Source organism: Rhea americana, unplaced genomic scaffold (assembly GCF_003343005.1).
Source record: "Rhea americana isolate MKP2758 unplaced genomic scaffold, rheAme1 scaffold_6, whole genome shotgun sequence".
Lineage (NCBI taxonomy): Eukaryota > Metazoa > Chordata > Aves > Rheiformes > Rheidae > Rhea > Rhea americana.
Window position 1 is genome coordinate 2,715,879 of NW_028186756.1, and position 25,700 is coordinate 2,741,578.

Consider the following 25,700-nt stretch of genomic DNA (forward strand, 5'->3'; position numbering starts at 1 on the left):
GGCCCCGGCCCTGCCCCGCCGTCAGGGCGCGCGTTCGCAGCTGCGAGGGGGTGCTGGGCACTGCGTTGCCTAGTGCTGTCTCACCGAGCAATTACTGAAAATCTGCAGGGGTGGTCAGGATGCCTTACGTCCAGCGCAGAGGGTGGTCAGGTATGCCTTTCCCTGCCTTTTTGTTTTCTATGGAAAAACGCAGTGTTCATCGTGCCACAGTGCTTGTGCAGATCCTTTCACTTTTCAAAGCACAAACTGGTGTTTACAACTTGGTTCTTTGTCTTCTCTTTGTAGGCATTTCCTATTTAAACACGGATCTGGGTCTTCAGCTATCTTCAGTGCAGCCAGTCAGAACTACCCTTTAACATCCAATACTGTTTACTCTCCACCTCCTAGGCCTCTTCCTAGAAGTACCTTTTCTAGACCTGCCTTCACTTTTAACAAACCTTACAGGTGTTGCAACTGGAAGTGCACTGCTTTGAGTGCGACTGCTATTACAGTTACGCTAGCGTTGTTGCTAGCCTATGTTATCGGTAAGCCTCTGTTTCTTTTCTACGCTGAGTTATTCTTACTTTTTCTGTTCTGTTGTCATGCTTGCTTTTGCACTAATATAAATATCATGTTTTACTAATAATATTTGCCACTGGGTGCTCTGTAAATTCTGGCAAGCGAAATACTAGCTTGGCCAGAGGTTGCACACGACATGGAATTCTCATTAACTTTCTACTCTGTTAACCTCAATGCTGCCTAATRGAGAGAGAAATGTTATTCAAGATGACATGTTTGCACTAGCAGAGGACTCCTACTGATTTAATTGCTGTGGTATTTTTCTTAAATTAAAGGTTTTATTTTTGTATTAAGACTTGCAATGTTGTTACTCTTAAATAATTTTTCTTAAAAGATGTTGATAACTCTCTGTTGTATTTTTGCCTGACTGCCTTGCTTTCATTTCTTTGATTTGATCAAAATTTAACATTTCCCTTAGTTCTTGCATCATTAGTTAGACTTGCAGCTAACTTTAAAAATACCTAGCACTTTATAGCATATTTTCTAAGACATATTTTGCTGTGCCTGTATTGAATTTATGTTTCAGAAAAAAACGTTGCATAGACTGAAGTGCACTTACTTAATTTCAAACTCATTTTTGATAAGTAACTAACTCTGCAATTTTGTTATCTCAATAGATTGGTACRATTCATCAAAGTAGTTAGAAACTCCTTCCTTTTATTTGGAAGATAAATACTGAATTGCACTTGGWGTCAGTGTGATTAAAATCATCCACTAGAGAGCAAATCTTTTTGACTTACTGTAGGACATTTTGGCTGAACATTAATTTCCACGTTGGTTTTGCAATCTGAAATATAAGTATTACATGATGTTCATTATGCTGAATCTTAGACTGTGACTGTGGCTTCTATAAACAYGTGGAAGTCTAGCGAATTTCTGCTCGTGTAATTGACTTTCTCACATAGACTCTTACTTTGTTGATGTAGCTGCCAGTCTGYAAATAAGCAGGAGCCAGAGTATCCCCAACAACTTCTGTCCTGAATAGGAATGTCTCTGGGTTTGTCCAAAAGAGTAGTTTGCACTTGGAAAAGTTTGTGCAGGGATACTGAGATACACCTTCAACCAGGAGAGAAACCGTTGCTTTTCTGTATTCCCMGAATAAACATCTTCACGATGGATTTGGGTTTCTAAACCAAGTCCCACTGAAAATTCCAGTCATTTTGTTTTCCGCTCTATTTTTGGTCYCACAGTTAACAAAGGTCTAGTTGCTATCAGTGAGGCGTTCATCAGGAGGGATTTTTTTCCAACACCCTGATCTAATGCAAATGGGAAAGCATATTTGATTTCTGGTGTATGATTATTTGAAAGCACCTGAGGATGTAGTAAGCTACATTAATCGCAGATTTACATAACAGCTGGTGAGCATATGCCCTCAGTTAGGACTGGCTGTATAATTTTTGCGACCTCATCTGTTTGCTACATATATCCCACCCACACCATCTCAGTTTTTATCTGGATGAAACACTGCCTGCTTCATCCCTGCCTAGATCTCAGTCTGCCACAGGGAAAAATTGTTTAACTTTGCAGAGATACAGTGCTGCACGTCCTCAGCCTGAGAACACCGCAGGAGCTCCATACCACTGTGAATGAAAAAGCCCTGTGTGAATTCCCTACTGGCGTGTCTGTATTTATCTTAACACAGCACCACTAAGGTGCTACATGTGTTTTCTTTCTAACTATTGAGTATTAGTCAGGCAGTACTAGGTAAAATTAATGTACTTTTATATTTTACATTTTATAAGTATTTCTACTGATGTTTTCTGTAGCAAAATATAAATCTCTGAACCAGAAATACCAATACAGAAAAATTTCCAAAGTTCACTTGCTACTTTTCATTTGCCCCGGAAATTTTTAGTTGTGAAAGTTTTCTTGCAAATTCAAATACTAGTTAGCTTTTTCCAAGTAGATATTTATGCTGCCTGATTCTGGTTGATTAATAGCATATAAACYGTTGCAAAGTTCATTTGCTCTTAGAGTTTCACACTTGCATATCTTYTCGTGCTAAGAATTTAAATGTGCAAATTTCGAATAACGGTAGGTGAATATACAAAATCAGACTGCATGTAACACTCTCCGGTCAAAATACACTCTGGCAAGTATTTTTGCTAACTGTGATCCACGTTGCATCAGGACCCTCAGTTCTTGCTCCAAGAAGGTTTCCTTAAAGTCAAAGGAAGTTGCACATGAGCGAGGACTATGAACTTGGACCCAAATTGTTAAACAAAGTTTGTGTTACTTTCAGGATCAAACCTCTCTGTGATTAAYGACTCAGTGGTTGTTACTGGGAGAATAAGGGAGAGCTTATGAAGGCAGAATTATTTCCATCRTATGTTTTATGGCGTAATTCACAGTAGCTTTCAGCAAGCTGAGATTTCAGGCCAGAYGAACACAGGTCAAAATTCAACATCTTAGCTTTTTCTTATATATATATAATAGCTTAAATGTGCTTTATCAAATATCTTTTACTATTGTTAGACGCAAGAGCTACATGTTATTGTTAAAAAAAAAAAAAAAATCTAAGCCTCAGACCAGGACGGGCACAAAGTCTTGGAAATTCAAGACTTGTTCCAGATCAAAAATTTGCAAATGTCTCTGATATTTGTAAGGAATCAACTCAGACCTATGCCATATTGATGTAAACTTTCCTTGAGTTCTTTTTCCTCAGAAGAYGAATTACCAAATTTTCCCTCTTTTATTTTTCAGTCTTTCTTTATTATCAATAAGTCTCAGTACAGAAGCATTGGTTGAGAACACGTATTTCTTCTGCATTTTATAACTTCTGAATTCCTAGTGAGTTAAAAAAAGATAATAATATGTATTTTTCTCTATGTTCCTATTTTTGCCCTGTAATTCAGCATGTTTATTATTTGGTCTTTCTTGCTGAAATAAGTTTGAGTACTACGAATGATAAGGAAATTACAGAATCCTGTAAATGATTATATAGAAGCTAATCTATTGAAAACCTTTAGCCGCAGTATTTAGTTTAGCGAGTAAAACATGTTTTCATTTTAACAGGAGTAATTTCTATAACTAGSTTGCAAAGTCATAGTAGTTACTAAATTAAGTGCTCATTTCATAAAGAAGGCATTTGGTCTCACTGTAAATGCATTGAATTATTTTTCTATTGTATAAATATATGCCTTTATGCATTTACACTTTCATATATGTTGGCACCAGTAATGCGTTTGTGCCCGTCTGAGGCACAGTTGCTTCAGTCTGTCTACCAAGAAGGCGGTAAGACAAATAGAGRGAAGTAGCACCCACGAGAGAAGGCGATGTTAGTGCGCGTGGTGGGTGCTTCGGAAGGTGCTGCAGCAGCCTCGCCGGCCGGCCGGCGCAGCGTGGCACTGCGGCAGAGGGGAACTGCCAGCAGAGCGAAAGCCTGACCGGGGCGCACGAGGCAGCCGTGCTTGGGACAGCAGCGCGAGGTGGGCGAAGTCTGCCTCCCAGCACGCGCTCCGACGGGGGGGGTGTAAGCTGTGTCCGTGTTTAAAAGGTTTAGGCAAATGTGCAAATGGATGCTCAAATTGGGAAAAAAACAATCTGACTGTACTTGAGGGAAAATCACAGAAATACAGTTAYGATCAAAGCTGTTATTTTTGATTTTAAGGGAGAAACAGATTTCCGGCTTTGTGCTGGTGCATATTTTTCTCTGTGGCATGAGGTGTGTCTAATGGCCATAACATAGATTCCTAATTATCATGTGAAAGAAACGACCGTATCTGTTTGATTCATTGCAGTCAATAGCTGTGTCTCTGTGCTCATCTATTAGTCTGTGCTGCTGTAAATGGCATGAAATAGCTTACYGTTCTAGAGCGGTATCGCTAAATACTCTCCTTTATTCTCATTGTAATAAAAACCTTAGAATTCATCGCAATTAAAAAAAAAGAAATACAACTGAAAATTTAAGAGTAGTAGTGTAAGGCAAATATAAGAGTTAAAATAAGAAGTAAATATATTTATTGTAGTTCTTCACTACCACACTCTTYTTCTTTAAGTGCAATGCAGTATTTGATGATGTGACTGTTCATCTAGTCAGTTATTTTTAGCTCATTATTCAGTAGGATTTTTCTACCATGATATCTTACCCTTTTATCAGTATCTGATTTGGACTTGCAAATCACTGGTTTTATTCTGATCGAAGATGCTGAACTCCTACAGTTCCTATTGATTTCAAGAGGAGATGCAAATGTTCAGTGCCTCTGAAAATTGGATCCCATGTTCTTAGATTTAACCATCTCTGACTACAAAATGGCTATTTTATATACAAATGAATTCTCAAGTATGAATGCAGTTATCCCTGTATTTCACAATATTATCACTATTTATGAGCAGGCAGTGGAGATGGGTGTTAGGTCTAAGATTATGCTCATATGGAGGGTGAGGAAATTAAAACCTCTCTGCTGTTTGCCATTGGTTCTCTCATTGCTCTTACTCCATGAAAGGCAGAGGAGTGATGGTTTCAGCACAGAAAGGCTAATCCAGATTTTGAGGATGTGTATCTCAGTCCATAGATTTGTAACATTGATTTTATGGCTTCCTGCGATATAAAGCAGTGGAAAAAAATAGAAACTTTTGAGAACTAGAAGTTACACAGAGAAGGCTGAAGGGGTAAATTTATTGATTTTACATTGAACAGTAGTGTGGTATAGTACACACTTCTAAATGCATCAGGTCTAGGTGTGCAGCCCTGTCGTGTTGGGGAACTCGTCAGTGGGATTGCTCTCACTGAGGAGCATACGTCGGGCTTTCCCAGCTGGAAATCAGGACATCTCTTCACTCTGAGCTGAGGTCTCGCTGGCAAATCTAGTGTTGTCACAAACCTTCAACTACGCTGAGGAGAAAGCTTGACAACACTGTACTATTGTCTGAGATTAGGCTGTATTTGTTCCTAACTTTGACAGCTTAGTAATGAAAAGTGAAACCAGGCTAATTATTATATGTAGGAGGATTGCAGGGGAGGGGGGATATTTTTATTCTCAAGTATAATAAGTGTGTACAAAGAGGAGACTTCTTGAGATAGAGAACGCTTGAAAGTTGGGATGGATATAAAGCTATAGGGTCCAGAATAACATATCACTTCAATACAGATCCAAAAAGAAAAAAAAAAAGAAAAAGAAAAAGTAGGATACTTTAGGCTGAATCCAGTATTCACAGTCTCAAATTTCATTTAGTAGAATGGCATTAGCGTTTTATCTGCAAAACAAGCCTAAAAAAGAAAGGTATCCCATCTGTAGGTTGGGATTCAGCAGCAGAATTTGATTCCTATTAGCTCTGTTAGATCTTTTCAYATTAATTCACCTTTACTCTGCCCTAATGGAACTGAAGAACTGATGCACAATGTGGCTTTATGCCACAGTCAAATTCAGATTTATAAGCAGAACCTGCTAGCATTTACAGCAAGTAACTTTTCTGGCACTTGGTCAGAGCAGATGCAGAAAGAACAGTCAGCTGCAGATCTGCTTTCTACTACAGCTCTTCTAAAGTCTAGGCTTTGTGGGGGATGATCTAGTCAGATTTTCTAAAATAACTAAAAACAGCACAGAAAGCTAAACAAAAGCATATAGTGCAGATCAACAATTTGGAGAGAATTCACATTTCTAGGATTTTTGTCTTCTGAAGTTCGTCTTGGGGGACGATAAGTGCTTATTGCACAGGACTTTTTTGACATCTCCTCACTACTGAAAGTCTGTTTTGCACTTAAGCCAAGCCTCTTATTCATACACTGCCAAGCATGTAGCACAGGAGTTGACAAGCTGTACTTACACAGAAGGTAGATAAGAATAAATTAAATTAGATCATTGGCTTTATAGCAGATGGTGGGTTAATCCAGTTTGTGAAGTCAGTTCTGAAAAAAATGCTTGTATGTTTGTGAGTATTTACTTGTGTGCTGCAAAACTGCAGGAACTGAATTACCTTTTCTGAAAGTGTCAGTTTGGTCTATTTAAATGTTGAACAGAGTAAGCAATCAGGTCATTTACTTCGCAGGTAAAGGCCCAAGCTCTGGTTCTGAACAGATCCCAACTGGTTTTGATTGAAGTAGTAATGTGACGTAACTAAACATTGGCCTCTGGGTAGAGAAAATTCCTCAGACAGCATAAAACCATATTAGCTTTTCATGTTGTTTTTCCATGAAGGAAAATTATGGGTAGGGTAGAAGACAAGGCTTTTAATTTATCTTCTGTAAGAGATCTGTTTTATACCTAATAATTATTTTTTCCTAAGAGGCATAATAAATTAGCCAAGAGAAGCTCCACGGTACCACAAATAGCATATTCCATATTCAAGATAACTAATTAAGTGTTACCTTGAATGACTCCATCCAGCAGCCTGTCCAGAGAAGAAACTTAGTTTCACCATAGTCACACAGCACCCCCCCCCCCATTTTCTTTAATGCCACCAAATGTAGTAGTGGGACTAAAATCCTTGTCTGTCTTGTGAAAACTGTACATCCACTGTTCTGTTACAGTTTTATCTGAAACTATTTGAAGGGCTATCTCGAAATGTATTAATGAGTGCAGATAATATCTCTAGACGTTTTGTAAAGAGGGTCAAATTTTGCCTTTAGAGATAYTTACCTACCTCTAAATCAGCTTAGTCGGAGCAACGTAGGACTCTGCTTATAGCAGAATACAACTCATAACTAAAATAGAGCACAGAAATAATATAGTGGTGGAGGGGTGAATATACTGAAGGTTCAAGCAAGCCAAGAAAGAATATCTTTTCAGATGAGATTTGCAGTAGGAAGGAAGAGTTAAGAAACAGAGGAATCAAGGTGGATATTCAAGAATACCAGGTAAAGTAACACAGTTGCTAATAGCACTGTAAATATTGGAGTTCAGCTTTTATATGAGAGGTTTGGTTAGGCACAGATGAGGGGATATGGGTTGATTCCCCTGGTGACTTGCTGCAGCCTTCCCCAACTTCAAGCAGGAATTTTGCAGCTGTGAAGCTCATTGATGCTGTTTAGTCTGCCCTTACCCAACAGTTTATGGCTTTGTTTGAAACTGGAGAATTCACCAATGATCTTATGGCACCCTTCCAGTAGCTAAGATATTGTAAGTGGTATAAATTACAGGATACCTGATTGCAGTATTTCTCTGGAATGTCAAATCGGCAGAGCCTAAGTAGATTTTCCCTTTTTCTGTAAATGCAATGTAGTCATCAAACCCTGAGTGCTGTGTTTGTGTCCCATCAGAAGTGCCTAATTGTGTATCTTCAGTCATAACGGTGGGGTTCAGTGCTGTTGAGGAGTCAACAACCAGCCTCATAGGCAAGGGCCAGACCTCTCCTTATAAGCATCAGTCTGGAAGACTGAACTTCAAGGAAAAGGCAGGTGCCTTCTTCAGAAACCAAAACCCTCTCTGCTTTACCCAACACARTTGAATCTTACAAATGTACTTATATAGTGGTAAAAAACCTTGTGGCCTTGTATTCAATTCCACTTCAGTAGCTATGTCATTCTTTTAACTGAGTGTTGGGTTCCTTGTGTACAGGGGGAAGAGCAAAAGCCAGAAATCTGCTGRAAAATTAAAAGGGAGATTGGCTTGAAAGAGAAGATCTGATATTTTTAGTAAAAGTCAGTGCATGCATACTTACTTGTCTTTACTATCTCCTGAAGAAAGTTGAGAGAGATATTGAAAATTTTGAGTTAATCTCTCTTGGTAAAGTATCTGAATACTTAAAATACRCTGCTTGTACAATATAGGAAGCAGACTTCGTCAAAATTCTGTCTACCTTAGGTAAAAGAAAAGTATCACTGAAAACAAAAAAAGGCAAGCTAAGGCTCTGTGTCTACTAAATATGCATGTATTATTCCACGTAGTTATCTTCTGGAAAAGGCATCCCTAAGAATTAATGGCTTTTGGTGCTGTATGTAGTCTGATTATTATTAGAGTAATACCTGGACCTGAAGGTAATTTGTCAAGAGCTGCAGTTTGCCTACATACCAACTTGATAGGTAATGTAATGAAAGTCAGGTTTATTTTATTACTGCAAAATGACCRGGTTTCTGCAGTAATAGAACTTATATTTTCATAGCAATTGTGCTTTGTTATTCGAGTACTTGGTCTCTGTGTTGTTTAATGGGAAGCTGATCTGCCAGTAGCACACRCAGTCTCCCACAGACTAGAAGTCAGGAGTCCAAGGCTGGCAGAGACAAGCATCTCTATAAGGCAGTTGGTGTTTTTCAGGGAGGAAACAGACTGTCAAACATACATACAAACAGTTTTGCTAGCTTGCCAAGCTTTGGCGTGAACTATAAAAACAACAGCACTTCCTCAGCCTGAAGGGAAACTAGTTGAATTGGCGCGAATGGATGACAAAATGCATAATGTATGTAATCTGGAAACGACATAGAGTAAGGAAAAATATGCATTACACGTTCAGTCCTTTCTTTTGTGATGTGCTGTCTATAGCACATGCAAATACTGTCTTAAAATAGGTACAGTAACAACCATGAAAATACTRTAAGAAAGTATAGATTGTTTTCTGATTGCATGACCACTAAAAACAATTTTTATATGCAATTATGCTTTGCATCTGCTGTTAGTTTCATATATTAATTTATACTAATGCAAATAATTATATTAAATATGCATTCATTAATTATCAATCCCATTACACTTTGTTCCTTTTTGTTGTTATTGACTTTTTAAATCATCATAATGCCCAGAAGCTCAAGCCAGGAGCAAGAGCTGCATCCTCTAGAGATGTGAAGGCATGCTGATTTCTGTTGTACCTTTTCTACGTAGCAGTAATCTGCCTTGCATTAATAAGCTCAAGGATCAGAGCGTAGTGTGTGATCTGACTGCAAGCCCCCTTTTCAAAGCATTATCATGATCCCTTGGCAGTTTCCAGTCAATGGAATATGGAGCAATCGAGACAAATCTCTGGCTTGAGAGGTCTCTTCTGACATTGAAGCAATCTTCTATCATCTYTTCTGGCGAGTGGGAGTTTACACTTCAGTGAGTTCTCCTGAGCGCAGGTCTGATCCTGAAGCCRTGGTCTGAGAATTCAGTAAACTTGCCTCTCTTCCCCTGAAGCCAATACGAAAATCTAAATGCGCCTCAAAGTCTATATAGAGTCACTTTACTAATTCAGTAGAAATGCTGTCATTTGCCTCTGCCTGACTTGGCTCCTATCTCTACTGCTGGATGATCCAGGAGGGTACAGATTCCTGGATTCCCAGGAGGGAATTCCCGATCTGGAATTAACGCTTGTGGATTGACAGCTTCACGTTCCTGTGGTGGGTTTAGCAGGAACCCATTGGAGGCATAGGTTTCTGCTTCACAAGTTAGCTGTTAAGCATGCAAGGGAGACATGTGAGTAAACATTCAGAAAAGAGATGCAGACTGCAATGTGTAGGTTTCCTGTTCATATCGTGATTTTTTCTTAAAGTATATTAGAGAAAGCAATGCACTTTCTAAATGCAAGGCGTCATTCTAGATCACCCTTATTTTTCCTGAGTGTCCTTGAGGTTCCTATACTATTCAGGAGAAGTAGCTGTATTGCCCATATTTTTAGGCGTAGGAGCAGGCAACTCAATGCAAATTGCATGTGGCTAAAGAGACTGTTACTCAGTTTTTGCTCTTTATGTGATGTTTTCATCACCTCTATGGGGGGGTATCCTCAATCCGTRTTTTAGTGGGTCATCAGTCCTCCCTGCTGAGTTACTTCAATGCTSAGGCAACCTCTTCCTTGAATAATTTGTCCTCCTCAGTAAGACCTAGATAATTGGCTAGAGAGACTGCAGTACAATCATATTATGCTTGAAATAAGATCTTTTGGTGCTGTCTTTCTCCTGTTGTCCTTCAATGCCTCAGATCAAAAGCAACTGAAAAGAAACTATAAAAAGTGAATGACTACGTAGCCAGAATGGAGTAGTTAGCTAGATAAAGATAAGTTTTATAACTTCAGAAAAGGATTAATAATTTTAATAGCTTTCCCAATGCGTAAATAACAACTGTTTTTCTGTTCTTGTTTGTTACAGGCTAATTGCATGTATTTTAGGTATAGACCCAAAATCTCATCTGCAATGTAGTTCTAGAGTAAATCTATCCAAGTCAGTGGTTTTACTCATGTTTAGACTAACCCAAATGAAAAGATTTGGGAATGCAGTCRGCACAATTTCACTTAGAACTGGCTTGGAAAGGGTTAGAAATTTTACCTGATGGCAATGCTTTAATCAAACAAACTCTGAGCTCTTTGGCAGTTGAAAATTGATGGACAACATCGATGCAGCATTTAAGTCTGTCRTGGAATATTTAATTCATGTAACTGTTATTCTATTATAGCAAGTATTTTCATTAATTGCTGTAGAAATTCATCATCCTGACCTGTCTGGGCTCCAAAAGAAAGTGTAGAAGCTAATTAAACATTGAGTTTTAACGTAAAACAGTAAATTGCTCATTAGAATCCATGGAATTCTGATTTAYTCCTGGAAGAACTAAATAATATTTCACTTTACAGAAATTGGGTCATAGCATTCTTTTTTAGCTTGACTGATGGTGCTGTAGCTTAGAAATCAATTAATTGGTCTTAATTTTTTTGCAGCAGTACACTTGTTTGGTTTAACCTGGCAACTTCAGCCTGTTGAAGGGCAGCTATATGAAAATGGAGTTAGCAAAGGAAACAGAGGAACAGAATCCGTGGATACTACTTACTCACCGATTGGAGGAAAAGTTGCTGATAAAACAGAAAAAAAAGGTATGTGTGAATGGGAGGGGGAAAAAAGACAGTTTAGGAACATTTAAATATTACTACAATTCTAGTTCTATATTTGCTGCAGATTTTGAATAAAGTTGTATCCTCTCTGGTGTGATTTTAAAATGGATGTCAAAGGTCCTATCTTCATTATGTTTCCTTTAGGAGAACTCTTACTGAAATTACCAGAGTGAACCAAGCCTTTAGGAAAGTTATGTTCAATTCCAAAACAATTGCCCTTCTTTTGTGAGAGAAGGGCGATTAGAGAGTTTGGGGGTTTCTTTTTTAAGGCAGGATAGGGGAGCATCTCCATCTGCCAAGTCCCCCATTTATGGAAAGGGCTCGATGCTGTGCCTGTCTCTCATAGAGCAAAGCCAGTCTTAGGGAAAGTGAAAAACTTTGTACTGACAGGCCAGAACATGCAGAAGGTTAGAAATCCTCGTGCTTTTAAAGGCATCCAGTCCTTTAAGGCTGAAGCTAAAATACAGCATCCCCGTCAAATCCTGATTCACTCAGTCATAGTAAATGWGCTTGCAGGAAGCTGCTGAGATTTCCCGTAATAACTGAACCGGTGCAAAGRCTCCCTGCTGTCCCGGGACAGTGGGGCTGTCATCCCACTTTCTCGCTGTGCATCCTCRCAGCTTCCCCACACCCCTGCAGGCATCATCTGAACTGCAAGTGACTCGCCTTGGTTTGCTCTGCAGGCAGAAAATGGCTTTAAGGGGAGGTGGATAGTCTTCTGCCACRTTAGTGAGCTGAACCGGCTCTTCTGAAGGGCCAGACAAGTGCCAGGACTGGCTCAGGACTGCGCAACCAGGAGTGTCAAGCAGAGAGCAGGACGACTCAGAGATGCACACAGCTTCTTCTGTCAAGTCTTTCCATTTAATAKTGCTAGATCACCTACCACTGTCTTAGTTACAAGCTCTGACACGTGTTTCCCATTGACCACAGCATGATGACTGACCACGATGATGTTTTCTGACTGTAGGAAGCAGATAGCCCTCCCTTTTCTTCTTATGATACTTAGAAACTGAGAAAAGGTGGATAAATCAAATAGATCAGAGAAAAGTGAATAGGAGTATAATACAAGCACCAGTTGTTTGAAGGAAGGTAAAATTGTCCTGAGAGCTCTGCAGCAATATGGGCTCTCCAGTTTTCAACTCACAGCAGAGCAGCTGTCCGGTTTTGTGTAGGCCAGGTAAGACCTGACTCCTGGTGAGACAAGGTGGAGCATTGTTGTTCCAGTCCCTCCAGAAGGAAGTTTACATCACACAACAGTAGTCTTACAAATCAATGTGGCACGACTGCTAAGAGATCGTGTTAGATAAATGGGCAATGATATTGTTATTTTCCATTATTTCTTCTATTAGAATGGACTGATGGTGAATTACATTAGATGTTTTATACACTTTGATATTGTTGTCCACTATGGGAAATACACTATGTTGTACACTATGGGAAATATGCAACCTGTCTCAAATAGTTCTTCTTAACTACATTAAATATTTTTTTCAGTAGATTTCAGATTTAAGAAAGGTTGTTCCAAAGCATTTAGCTTCCAAAGGAGGAGACACAGGAAAAACATCAAAACACAGGCTTAGAAGTTAGACATGCTTGAAAAGAGAAGGTGTGGGTCAGTAGTGACTCGATGTGGTAGACAGAAGACAAGCGAATCCCCTTGCCCCAAGCAGTCTGAATGTCATGTGAAGCCACGGGATTCACCAAAAGCAGTGAAGCACGGACATGTTGCTGAGAGCTTATCAAGCAGTGGCAGAGGCTAGTCTTGAATGCACTTARACTGTTTTCCCTCCTTGTCTCTTTCCACCTTTAGGGGTAACCTGTAATACAGGGCATGCTCACTGGGAATGAGCACTTGGGAAAGCACAAGCAAAAGTGTGTTGGTATATGGGCTCTGGCTATTTTCTGTTTTTTTTTTCATTATTATTATTATTATTCCCTTCCCCTTCCTTTTTCTTTTTTTTAGTGGATACCAGTGATTTTATTCCCAGTGCTGGCACCAAATCCTCTGTCTAGATGGGGTGGGAAGGAGGGTTTGGAAACATGCGTCTCCTTCCCCTTTAGCAGTGTGCCACAGAAAGAATTGATTCTTTGCGTCTAAATTTGAAGCCCCTAGTGTGATTTCACAGGAATAAATAAGTACTGCTAGATACTGTGACCTCCCAGTTTGCCAACTCTATGTAGCTGCATAGGGTGCTTTGCCAGACTTTGAAAGCATATATTTTAACTAATCTTTTAATGAAAATCGAGTTGACAAACCATCAAGTCAGATTTCTTTAAGAAATCATTTTATAGCACATTGACCCGTAGCTATGAGTTAACATTTTAATATGTAGCAACGTGATTAAAAACTCAGACGTCCTATTGATGCCGGTATTTACCCAGGGAGTACAAGGAGATTGATTGTTTCAGGATCAGTAATAATCAGCATATGGGAACTTTCTTGTGAAGGTAATTGGCACCATGCTGCTCAGAGTTTGACTTTCTTGAAGCCAAAAGAAACCTGTGATTAGGAATCTATCTTAGACTTCTAGACTTAGAAAGAAAGTGTACTTGGAAAGAATAGGGAAGATGTAAKACCAGTTGGTGAGACTGGGAGCTGTATCAGGAATGGAATGTAGATAATTAAATGATACGTCTTCGTAGGAATAATGCTGTTACAAGAAAGACATTTTGATAGCAAGTGCAGGATTTGCATTGTATCGTTGTCTGAAATGCTTATTTCACAATGTCTTTCAAGACAGAGCAAGAAAACGTAAGAGGACAGTCTGTGAATAGTGTATCTTCAGATAGCTTGTTTGTGCTGCCAAATATCTGTGTAGTTCAGTTAAACGTAGCAACAGAGCTGAATTATTTTTCTGTAAAGAAGAAACAATGGCTCAGTGAATATGAAAACGTGTACTTYAGAAATGGCTCTTAAAGTAGCCATTTCATGCTATATGGTTATCTGAACAAATAACATGTAAAAGGAAGGGATGCTGCAACTACATATAGCCTCAGTGGGCAAAATATGTTTTTTTTTTTTTCATGTATACTACTGTTGTCAGTAGCAACATGCACCTCTTTCATATATAATGAGATAAACTAAATCTAAATGCCTGTGATTTTTTTTAAAAGAGTACATGAAATTATGACCAGAACAAAGGCATTTTCAGCCAAATGTGGAAAAACTTCTGAGATATGTTGTTTTGAGCTAGCAAAGCTAACACATTCATCAGGCAAAATTTGATAGCATCAATTAGTTAAAATAGTCTTTCTCCAAGGATGTCTGTGCCCTAACTGAAGACACAATGCCTTTTTTATTTTTCCAACAAAGCAGCAGACCTTTTCATTTTGATGAACTGAAGAGCAGTTACTGTATTTTTAAAGGACCTTGAACACAGACCAATAATGCCATTAACTTCAAAAATGATACTGTATCCTTGACTTTCTTCTTAGTGCTCTGCCATCTTGCAATTGAATCTCATTCATTACTGTATGTCAATATCACCAAAAAGTTCCTTAGTGTTTTATTTAACCCGAGGTAATTGTTTACAAAGAATCACTAAGATTTAATATCTCTGGAGTACTAGAAATAGGGGAAGCATTTTTAAATGTACATCAGCCAAGTAGGATCAAGTATGTGGGGCAGGAGGAGATGCCAGGTGGTAGGCGTGGTTTTTTTAGAGTTCTAGAAAATAAGTTTTGTGCTCTAAGAATAGATGTTTTTGTGTCGCAAGGTGTTAAAAGTCACTTTTAGCTTTTGCTGTAGCTTTGTTTATGGCAACACAAAGCAGCCATAAAGCTGGCAGATCCAGTACCCTGAGAATTGCACCTACCCTGTAAATTAAGTCTCTATTCATTAAGAATGCTAAGTACCTCCTATACTAGTTAAAGCCTACGTAAGAGCCCACTGAGGATCTTGATGCTATTAATACGTTTAGGAAAAAGCTGACCAAAGCTTTGCTACTCCAGTTTTCATTTCCAATAGAAATTTACAATATTTTAGGTAGATTATGTTGTATTATATATTTATATGCATTATTGTAAAAAGTGAGATTCGAGTCATTTTTGATTGCTCCTCTTTATCCTTCATCCTGATGTTGGRATGAAATGAAGCATAAATGGCTAGGGCTGCTGATTACTGTTTTCTGCTTTTGGGTCCTTCATGGATGTAGCACCTTATCTTGCTTTTTTTTCTAGTCAAGAACATGAGTTCTGCAACTCTTACGATGGAGTTACCTCAGATGTTAGCAGGACCGAGTCCATGAGTTGCAGCTTGTCAGGATGCTGATCACTGGCAGRCATTAAAATACAGAAAGATGGGGATGCAAGCCAGCAAAGCAAGCCAGCTCCAGTTTAGTTTGGCATTGACTTCTTTACACATTCCATTTCCCTTTCTATTTCAGCTCTCTCATACCCTTGTGTAAAGTTACATACTGTAGATGTCTGCAAATTTATTGTTAGGCGTTATGAAGTTATGCCAGTTTTTGCTATAGATTTAATGTCTATCCCTATCTTTATGCCCTTGTATATCCTTTTATGCAGAAAGACCAAGCAAAAACAGATGTTCTTTATTTCTCTAGGACTAGAATATCACTGCCATAATAAAATCRTTAGGAACAGTGGTTAAGAGAAATCCAGGCTTGGGCATGCTCTTTGACCTACCAGATTTGTTGCGTTTTCTGCCTTCACCACCAAACATTTGTGTAGCTYATGCAATAGCCCTTCGGCAATAGACTGCATGACATGCCCAAGGAAGCTACCCCATGCTCGCTCTTTGCATTCGCAGTTGCATGGGTTGTGTTTGCACAGGTTGACAGTCAAATAAAAAGACCATGGTTATTTCAATGGCACTGGGACCTTGCTGTAATCAGGAGCATGTTCCAAGATGTCCAGGGAAAAATGCTCTGAAGTGTTTACGGTTGTAAATAGTGCAGTCAACTTTGTTTATATTTTTCAATTGATTCAATTAAAAAATACAATGGATTCAGTGAAACATCCTCAGTTTAGGGGTTGGTTTCAATATAGTCAAATATATCTAGGGGTCTAATCTATTGTTTTCACCCACTATGAATATGACAATTGTTTTCTTTGTTTCTGGAAAATTAGTGTTTCAGAAGGGACGGGCCATAGACACAGGAGAAGTTGAGATTGGAGCACAAGTTATGCAGACCATCCCACCCGGTTTATTCTGGCGCTTTCAGATTACTATACATCACCCCATGTACCTAAAATTTAACATTTCACTGGCGAAGGATTCTCTGCTGGGAATTTATGGCAGAAGAAACATTCCACCTACTCATACTCAGGTAATTAGTAATAAAGTAATTCTATCATGCTTTACATTTTCAAACAGCAAAGTGGATGCTAATGTTCACAATTCACTTTCAAAGCGTGGAGGATGAAAGGCAGGAACTGGATGTAACCACAGCAAGCATACTGTTCATCCCTTTCTTTTACTGAGGTCTAGCTGTACCCTCCAACTGTATAGGGTTTGCTACACCCTCAAACTGGAAGAAAACCCTCTTTCAGACAGTGGAAAGGTCGGCAGTTCTGGCCACCCCATAGGAGTGTGGGGGAGACTGGATGAGTGCAACTGTGTGCAACCAGCACCTGCTTGGGGGGCAGTGGGCTAGTATGCCAGATCATTTGAAAATGTTTTAGTCTTTTTAGTATTTCATCTCCATCAAAACAAACAGATAATATAGTTAGTATAAAGATCTAATAGGGAAAAAAAGCTATTTCTAATTCTGATTTCTAATAGGAAGGTAGCTTTGGAGTGTTTACTACTGGGGATTTTGCAGGAGAAAGTAAAACAATAAGCTAAGCAATAAGAATGTGCAGTATTGCTGAATATGGTCGTGCTGAATCATTTTTTAGACTTAACGTATTTGACATTAAACTATCGTTTGTGTGGATAATTAAGGGATTTATCAATTTTGTTACAGCAGGATCACATGGTGTGTAATAAATTTACAGAAATATGTGAAATCCTAGAAAGATTGTTTGGAAGAGACCTCTGGAGGTAATCAAGTCCAAACTCAGAAATGATTCACTAGAGCTTTCGTCTTATCTTAGTTATCATTTGGCTTAACTGAAGCTGTGTGTTGAGCTGAAGTTGAGCTTTTCTAAAAATTATGCTGGAGAATGCCTAGAAAAAAAATAGAGAAATATAGCCATCTCTTAAACAGGGAATCATAGAAAGTTGTACATCTTCTCAGGTACTTTGAAGTTAATTGGTCATAAAGCTGTCAGTATCCACTCCATTAACTATTATTTTTTTCGGTGTCACAAAATAGATGCTTATTTGCATTAATAAAATTGACCATAACGAAACAGAGCRTATGCTGGTGTTGATATGTGAAATATAAGTGACAAAACATTTAAAAGTTTTGTATAGAACAGTAACCTATTTGATCTATATTTGGTGTTTGAGATTAATCACAGCATGATCTAGGCACTGCAGCTTGGGAGTTTTGGAATTGTTCCCATTAAAGAGATGTAGTCCCTGAAGTAAGTCTGCTGGATTTAATGGAGCAGGTCTGAATTTACCCAGCTGTAGTAGAGAGCAAGTTTTGATGCCAGATTTCTGACCTGCTATAGGTCTTTTTTTTTATATGGAATGAAGGACTGAAACTAAATGGACCAGGTTATGCAACTTTTGTTCACATTGGTGAATACTTATTCAATCAGGCAGTTCCTCGGAAGATTTCAGTGGTTTAGTCCTGTTTGGCTGAGACAGTGCAGAATAGATTTTATAAAAATTTGCCAGGTGGTTAATTTTTGCTCATTATTATTTCAGTTTGATTTTGTAAAACTGATGGATGGAAAACAGTTAATTAAACAAGAACCAAGAAACTCAGAGGAGCCTCAGCAAGCTCCCAGGAATCTGATCTTAACTTCACTGCAAGAGACAGGTTTCATTGAATATATGGATCAAGGAGCTTGGCACATGGCATTCTACAATGATGGAAAGAAAGTGGAGCAAGTATTTGTACTAACTACAGCGATCGGTAAGGACAATTACAATAAAATTGTTGCTCTGATTTTTATGTTGAGAAAAGGCATTTGAAAAGGTATCATTGACCTTGATTCCAGTATCTCTTAAATATGCTCTTAAGTAAGTTTTATTTCAGTTTAGTGTATTTGACCTCCATGGAGTAGTTTCATGCTTATGCCAATATTAGATAAATAGCAACATTTCTGTATTAAGGAGAGGTAGTATCAAAAACTGAGACATTTTCATGTGTTTTAAGATTGTTATATGCTAACTTAAATATCTGAGTAATTTCTGGTGGTATCTTGCTCAAAGTAAAAGAGAATATATGTCTTCTCTATTTAGATAGCACTCGTAAATCCTAGAAAAATTATCCAGACTTCAGGTTCTTATTTCTATTATTTTAATCATTTAGAAAATATAGAAGGTAGCTTTTGTGGGCTTAGTTATGGCTGTTGTTGTTTGATGGCGAGTTGCTGTTATTTTCTATGATTATTTCATTACACCATTTGGTTTGGAACACAAAAGGCAAATATAGGAGACACTGTCCCAGGGACATCTTAAATCACTATTGCCTTATTGCCTTTTTAATAAGTTGAGACAGACAAATATTTGCAACTTCAGTTGTGAGCGAGTACTGCTCGCATATAGGGTTGTTTGGAATTTAATGTCCAGTAAGATGTTGTAGTATTATGACTGTGTTGGTTTGCTGTAAGATTTTAACTACTTTGCCCTTTAGTTAACCTGTTCAACCATATGTTTAGCAAGATGTCTTTACTAGTAATGGACATGCCATCTGCTCTTCAGAACAATTAAATGCTATTTTTGCTACATGGTAAATACCTTGTAGAAAATGACAGTATCATTCAAATACTAGGATTATGAAGGGCTTGCACAAAATAATTAAGAAACAGAATTGTAATGATTATTTTATATGAGAAAGTTCTTATTTGCAATGTTTAGAAAAAAGCATCTTTCACTAGCGGGAGAGGCGCCATTATTCAATCCTGTATGAGCAAGTAACACTCGAGGAGCCTGTGAAGCATCTTCACAGTTGCTCTACGAACAGTGTGAAACCTGGCCAAACTCAGGCCAGATCAGAATACAAACACCTTCCTCCTTGTTTATTTCTACTGTAACACAGACGTGTTTATGCCAGCATTTCTAAACAGTATTCCGTCGCTGAGCAGAATACCCTCTCCGAAGGAATGCTGCGTGATAGGTCTTGTCCCATCTGGGGAGAACGGCGGCATTGCGTCCCTCCTCCTGCCCCTGGCCGGCAGGGTCTCGGGGCGGGCGCCTGCGTGGGGCACCGTGCAGGCCACCCTCCTCCCCATCCTCGTGCCTGGAAACGTCTGGGAGGAGGTAAATGCGGAGAGAAGGAGAGTTCATGCTGTGTAAGAAGCTGCTGCTGATGCGCTGGAAGATAGTGAAAACTACTGTGTTTTCGTAGTCTGTGTATTTTCTTCTCATGCCTCCCTTTGTACGATGGCTTTTTTCCCCTAGTGCGCTCACATTCACCAAAAAAGACCTAATTGTCTTCTGATTCTTAAACCATCCTCCTTACCGTAGATTTTTGGGAAGTGTCTAGAGCTAGATTCATGTTTTCGCTCTCCCCTGACACGGGAGTCCACTGGGAACGCAGATGCAGACGTGGCGTCCCTGCTGCATGTCTCTGCGCCAGCATGAAGCAGCCGTGCCCTCCTCCGCAGCGCCCCTGAGGAGGTGTTTTGAATTGTTGGTTTCACTTATGTACACAATGGATTTTGCTAAGATTTCTGCTAAAGCTCTGGTCAGACTTTCCCCTGCGTTGGAGGTGCTAAAAGGCATGCAGGATATGGGCCACCTCAAGAAGTTTCATTGGCCAAATGAAGGGCAGCCCAAACTGGACCTTGCATCCAGAGGAATTCACTTTCCAAACTGCAAATTCCTCAGGTCAGGGTAGGGATAACTCACCGCGTGCTTTTAGAAACCTGAGAAGTCAGGCAGGGAGATAGATATCTGTACCATAAGAAAAGAATTGATAATGAACAACGATACATAAAAACTAATACTGATCAGAATACCTGTGAAAAAACTTACTTCTGAAAAAAGCTATTTTTTCTTTGAGACAAATATCCGTGTATTGGTTGTGAATCTCTGGTGAACTGCTATGTAGCAAATGCACCTTCATTGGTATAAACTGATCATCTGAAAGGAAACAAACGCTTCAAAAAACAGTAGGATTTTTCAAGAGGAACTTATTCCTATCTGTCCAAGTGCCCATAAATAAGATCAAAATAAGTGTATTTCATTTATTCATGTTAGTTGTAAGATATGCATATAGCTCATCTTCTGACAACCTCAGTTTGAGTTTAAAAGTGTGTCAGATTTGACCAGCTTGAATATTCCAATGGTATGGCCTTTCCTGAGAAGTGTCTCCTCTCAAAACATCTGCTATGGATGGATACCCTTCAAAAGGATCTGGGTTTTCTTCTGTTTCCCCAAGAGCTGTTACTCTGCAGGGAAGAGTTGTGTTCCCCATCTTTCTGCAGCCAAAGGTACTTKCCCAGGTATCCCTGTGCTTGTGCCTGCATAACTAACAGTCTTTTGACTGCTAGGTTCCCGCTGTTTTGTGACCGTCTCCCATCTTCTGCCACGCTGCCCCTAGATGTGTAAGGCTAAGAGGTTCCCTAGCCAAAACCATGTGATGGAACATGAGCACATGTAAGAGCAGAACTGAGGGTTTTTTTTTCTTGACATCTAGTTCTTAGTCTTTTATCGCATTGAGCTTTGTCACTTTACCTAAGACAGGTTTTCTTTTTCATCTAATTGTGTAGAAGTGGAAGTCTTTCCCTTCTTCATGGAGCTCCACTCACATGATTCGAAAGAACACCTTGGTTCAAATGAACACCTTAGAAGACAATTTATTCTATAAAGAAACCTTATTCTATAAGGTTTCATACAAATTACTTCAACAATAAAAGAGAGTGTTTAAGGTAGACATTTCTCAGCAAATACTTTGGTTCTTGTAGTGCTTTTAATGGTGGTAAATTTTACATGAACACTTACTTTAAAAGCTTTCTTGTGTAAYATAAATGATGCACTTTTTATCTCCAACCTGTCAAGGCAAAATCTAATATTTGTAAGTTGCTTGGACAGGAATTTGTTTTATGCTCCTTGTGAATGGAAATGGGCCTTTTACTGCTTCTGCACCTACTTGTATATTGAGATGTTTGGTGAAGATGCGATTCATTTCAGAAGTCAACTGATTTCTGTTTTTCTTTGTGCCCAACTCTTGGATAAATAGAAGTCCTGGATGACTGCTCTACTAATTGCAATGGGAACGGCGAATGTATCTCGGGGCACTGCCACTGTTTCCCAGGGTTCCTTGGTCCCGATTGTGCAAAAGGTAATCTCATATTAACTGGTCTACAGTGCGTGACAGGGATCATGATTATTGTGTGTGACTGCTGTGCTTGCAAAGATTCAAAGTGATTAAGGGAGATTAAATTCCTTTTTCCAGCCAGATGGCAGACAGAGTACAAGCACAGGCATCGCAAGCCTCTTTATGCTGTGTTCTTGCTAAGATGTCTCAACCACTTCTCCCTCAGTGACTTTCAGAGTTGAGATTTCTCCAGCTCTCCTTACACCCACTCTTAAAAAAACATTTTTAACAAGTGTGTTAGCTTAGCGTAGTGTTTACTGTTATTTAGAAGTGACAAATCAGCTGTTTCATTTGGAAGAAACTGGTAGGATGTGGCCTTAACTTGAATAGGGGGTAGAAGAGAAACCTTTTAGAAACTATTTTCCAGTGTTTTAGGCAAAACCTTATTAAAAAGTACTATAAGTGATCTTATTTCTGTTTCATATATTTCTGTGAGTATTATCTGACATACTCAGAATATTATGTCTGCAGATTCTCATGTTTTTCCTATTGTTTCCTCGAAATTCATGATTGACTTTATATTTTAAAAGATTGGTTGGCTCAGAAATCGGTACTGCATTGTAAAACTAAGCTTCCAGATCACTGGTTTATGCTCAGATCAGTAACTGCTCAAACTTCAATAAAGTTAAGTCTGCTTAGAAGGAAGAAGAAGTAGAAGAGAAGGTGGGTATTTTGCTCCAGTTCCCCAGAACAAATACTAATATTACAGAAAATCATAAGTAGGCATCACTGTGCAAATCTCAACAGAGGCTAATCAAGGGCAGGGATCAGGGATCCATTTTTATCTTCTAAGATGCCCTATTTCAGGTCAGAATTAAGGTTATACTAGCGAGGCAGAATGAGGAGACTTGTATTACTCTTGCCCTTCGTATTTCAAACATTTCACCCTGTCACAGCCCAGAGTCAAAGTCAGGGGTGGAATGGAACAAAAAAGAATTACAGAATGATAAATGCAGTTTCTGTTAAAATATGTAAGTATTTACATACATTACAGAGGTCAGTTTTGCTTTCTTCAGATTCATGCCCAGTGCTATGCAGTGGAAATGGAGAATATGAGAAGGGTCACTGCGTATGTCGAAATGGATGGAAAGGACCAGAATGTGATGTTCCAGAAGAACAGTGCATTGATCCAACCTGCTTTGGCCATGGCACTTGTATCATGGGAGTCTGCATCTGTGTCCCTGGCTACAAAGGAGAGATTTGTGAGGAAGGTTTGTGAAGTTTCACTCTTTTTAATTAGCATTTTTGGTTTTATCTTTAATCTCCCAACCTGTTTTAAGGTAGTTAAGAATTCCCATAGATGCAAGAAACTTACTGTGAAGTGGTACTGTTTTTCTCAAAAGCACCTTTACTGTTTCATGGAAAGTAGTGTTGATAGAAGGCATCTAGGTCTCAGTGGCAACTGTGGGAGCTGATCACATAACTTCCAAGATTCACATTTTTATTCTAAAAGATTAAAGCTATTTAACATTGTCTAATTAGAAAATCAAATCACTGTAGCACAGGTAGACCTCTGAAATGCTCAGTTTTTCTTTTGGTCTGGAAGGACTGTAGTTTGCAGGTGATTTCACTTGCCTCCTGCCATTGAATGCTGACAGCCAGCTCTGGTGGAAGTCTTTGCCTTTCAGCAAGTGATGGATTCTCAGTCCTTCAGGAGTTTCCTGCAAAATGGCCGTGCAGGCCAAGGAWTCCTACTTTTTGTGAAAGTTGTGAGATCATTCTGACTTGTTTGTCTGTACTTCTCAGACTCCTCACACTTCTTTCGAGAAGAGTGGCTAATGCCACAGAGCCTCTTTGCAACCAGTAGCCTAGTACCGTAGCGTGCAGCACCAGAGCCTTGGCAGACTTTTTTTTTTTTTCTTTTTTTTTTTTCCTTTACCCAAGGCTAAGGGTAGGACAACTGGAAGATCATTTAAATGAAATGTAATGTGGTGGTTTTTCAAAGTAATCTGCAAGTCATAATCAGCTACTCTCTCTACGTTCTGTTCGTCTTAGATTCTTTCTGTGAAGAATGTACTGACTCTATAAAGTCAAGATAGCAGCAAACAGTTTCAGTTTACCAGAGTGTATTGTGTAATTCTGTTGTTGTATGTCATTTTTACTGTGAGCCTGTATTCAGGGTACTAAAATGGCATCTTTTAAAGCTTAGCTAATAAAAAGTGGGAAATTACAAGAACAAGTAATTGTACTTTAGCTGGTTATAGTACCGACGTGTGTCTGCCCTCATCTATAGCAAGAAGCAGCTGTCATTTGCCTGTTAGCATTTCTGAGATAGCTCATCAGCCACAGCTTACTTCCCCTGTGCATAGCCATGAAAAGCAGAGCTGTTCTTCATGCTTGCCCTGATTTGATGTTTTTTTYGGTAGATTCCTTACCCTGAAGCCTCCTGTTGTATAGATTTTAGGTGCTTCTTTTGAGTAACACACAAAAGTTCTTACGTGGCCTGAATTCTCTAATGAGAAAAATGCCGAAGATTGAGATACGTTGGATGGATTTTACATATCTGATATGGTTTTAAAAAGGAGGATCAAGAGAGTGTTTCTGGTATACCCAGTCATTGGTATTTTCAAAAATGGACAAAATCAAGAAAACTGAGATGGAAAAAAGCAAGCAGTGCACACWTTTACACACAGAGGCCATGATACTGAACAAGCCTGTAGCTAATGAAAGGTTGTCTGAAATTTTATTCGGTTGCTTTGCTTGTTGGCATAATGTGATCCTGTAAAATGCTTGAGAAAGTARTTGAGGTGAATGTGCTCAGACAGCCATTGAAACTAAGATCATCAAAAAGTTGGGMTTTTAAAGAGAAGAAAAACACTGAATAAAAGARGGGAATTATGTAGAAATAGGATGATGAAACAGACCTATGCAACCTATACTTTATACAGCAAATTTTAATGTGACAGTATGTGCATGACATGACCGTTAACTGTCTACTCTATTGCACAGCATGTGGAAGTAATTCTATCAATAATTCAAATTACGTTATTGTATGTAAACCTGAGGATCGTTAACTGTTGAATTTCGCATTATAGCAGTATTGTTAATGTTGCAGACATAGCAACAGGTGTAATATGCAGAGAATGCCAGTAGCTATATGTATTCATTGCTATGGACATCCTTTCAATTTGTTCTGTCAGTTTATCAGTACTGTCTTAAGTGATACTTTTTAAACTGTTCGTGGAATCACTCCATTAATTTTAAAAGATCAGCAAATCAAAGAACTATATTTCAGGATTAGAGAACGTTGCCAAGTACTTTCGTACTGTGTGCTCAGCAAGATGTACTTTGTCCACAAACACTGATTTCTCTTTTTAAGAAATCCATTGCACTGTGCATAAGCCTGGAAGGCTGAAAAAAGATACAAAACAAATCCTGAAATAAGGTCTTGCATTGGTGGCRTAGCATGTTCAAAAGATAAAATGTCACTTCCTTATTCTCTAGTCAAAAAGTTCGATAAAGTGGAGACCGTTAATCTATAAGTCTGAAGTATTTAGTCTTCTGTTACTGAAACAGAGAACGGTCTCAATTTAATTACTAAAGAAGTACTCGTGCTAATACTTGAAATAWACATAGAAAAACCTTCAAGATGCTTTTTTAGGATCAGCTTGAAGCATGAAGCATGATCTGTCAGGGATAGGCTTTTGGCTAATTTTTTTGTGTGTTTGGACACACCACAAATTCCTCTTCAGCTAAGCAGTCTTGCTGGGGCCTCCAGAGAGGGCGGTCTGTGTGTTCTGCTTGCGGTTTGTCTTGTTAAGGAAATGCTGGGTCTTTATGAAAGAATATGCTGATTAGACAGGACTAACCAACTGATTTAGATTCTTCTGCAGAGCTCCTGAATTCTTCACTAGGAATAGTTTAATCCAAATTGAGAACAAATCTTGCTCTTTGTCTGTTTGCAAATTGTTCATCAGTATGTTACATCTTCTTTGACTCTGTTCATTAGCTGCAATTGCCCAGCGCATCCTTTTTATGAGTGTGTAAGATTTTTGTGGTTAGCATTTGGTCAGA

At 38.8% G+C, this 25,700-nt stretch overlaps 1 protein-coding gene across 1 annotated transcript in view; it reads left to right on the top strand.

Moving 5' to 3' along the window:
* The window catches only part of TENM1 (teneurin transmembrane protein 1), a 240,114-nt gene that overhangs the window by 95,314 nt on the left and 119,100 nt on the right, over nt 1–25,700 (top strand). The window contains exons 4-9 of the mRNA XM_085319789.1: nt 286–524; nt 11,113–11,265; nt 16,372–16,571; nt 18,065–18,275; nt 21,549–21,650; nt 22,703–22,897. Coding sequence (XP_085175915.1) covers nt 286–524; nt 11,113–11,265; nt 16,372–16,571; nt 18,065–18,275; nt 21,549–21,650; nt 22,703–22,897 — 1,100 coding nt within the window. The remainder of the gene's footprint in view (nt 1–285; nt 525–11,112; nt 11,266–16,371; nt 16,572–18,064; nt 18,276–21,548; nt 21,651–22,702; nt 22,898–25,700) is intronic.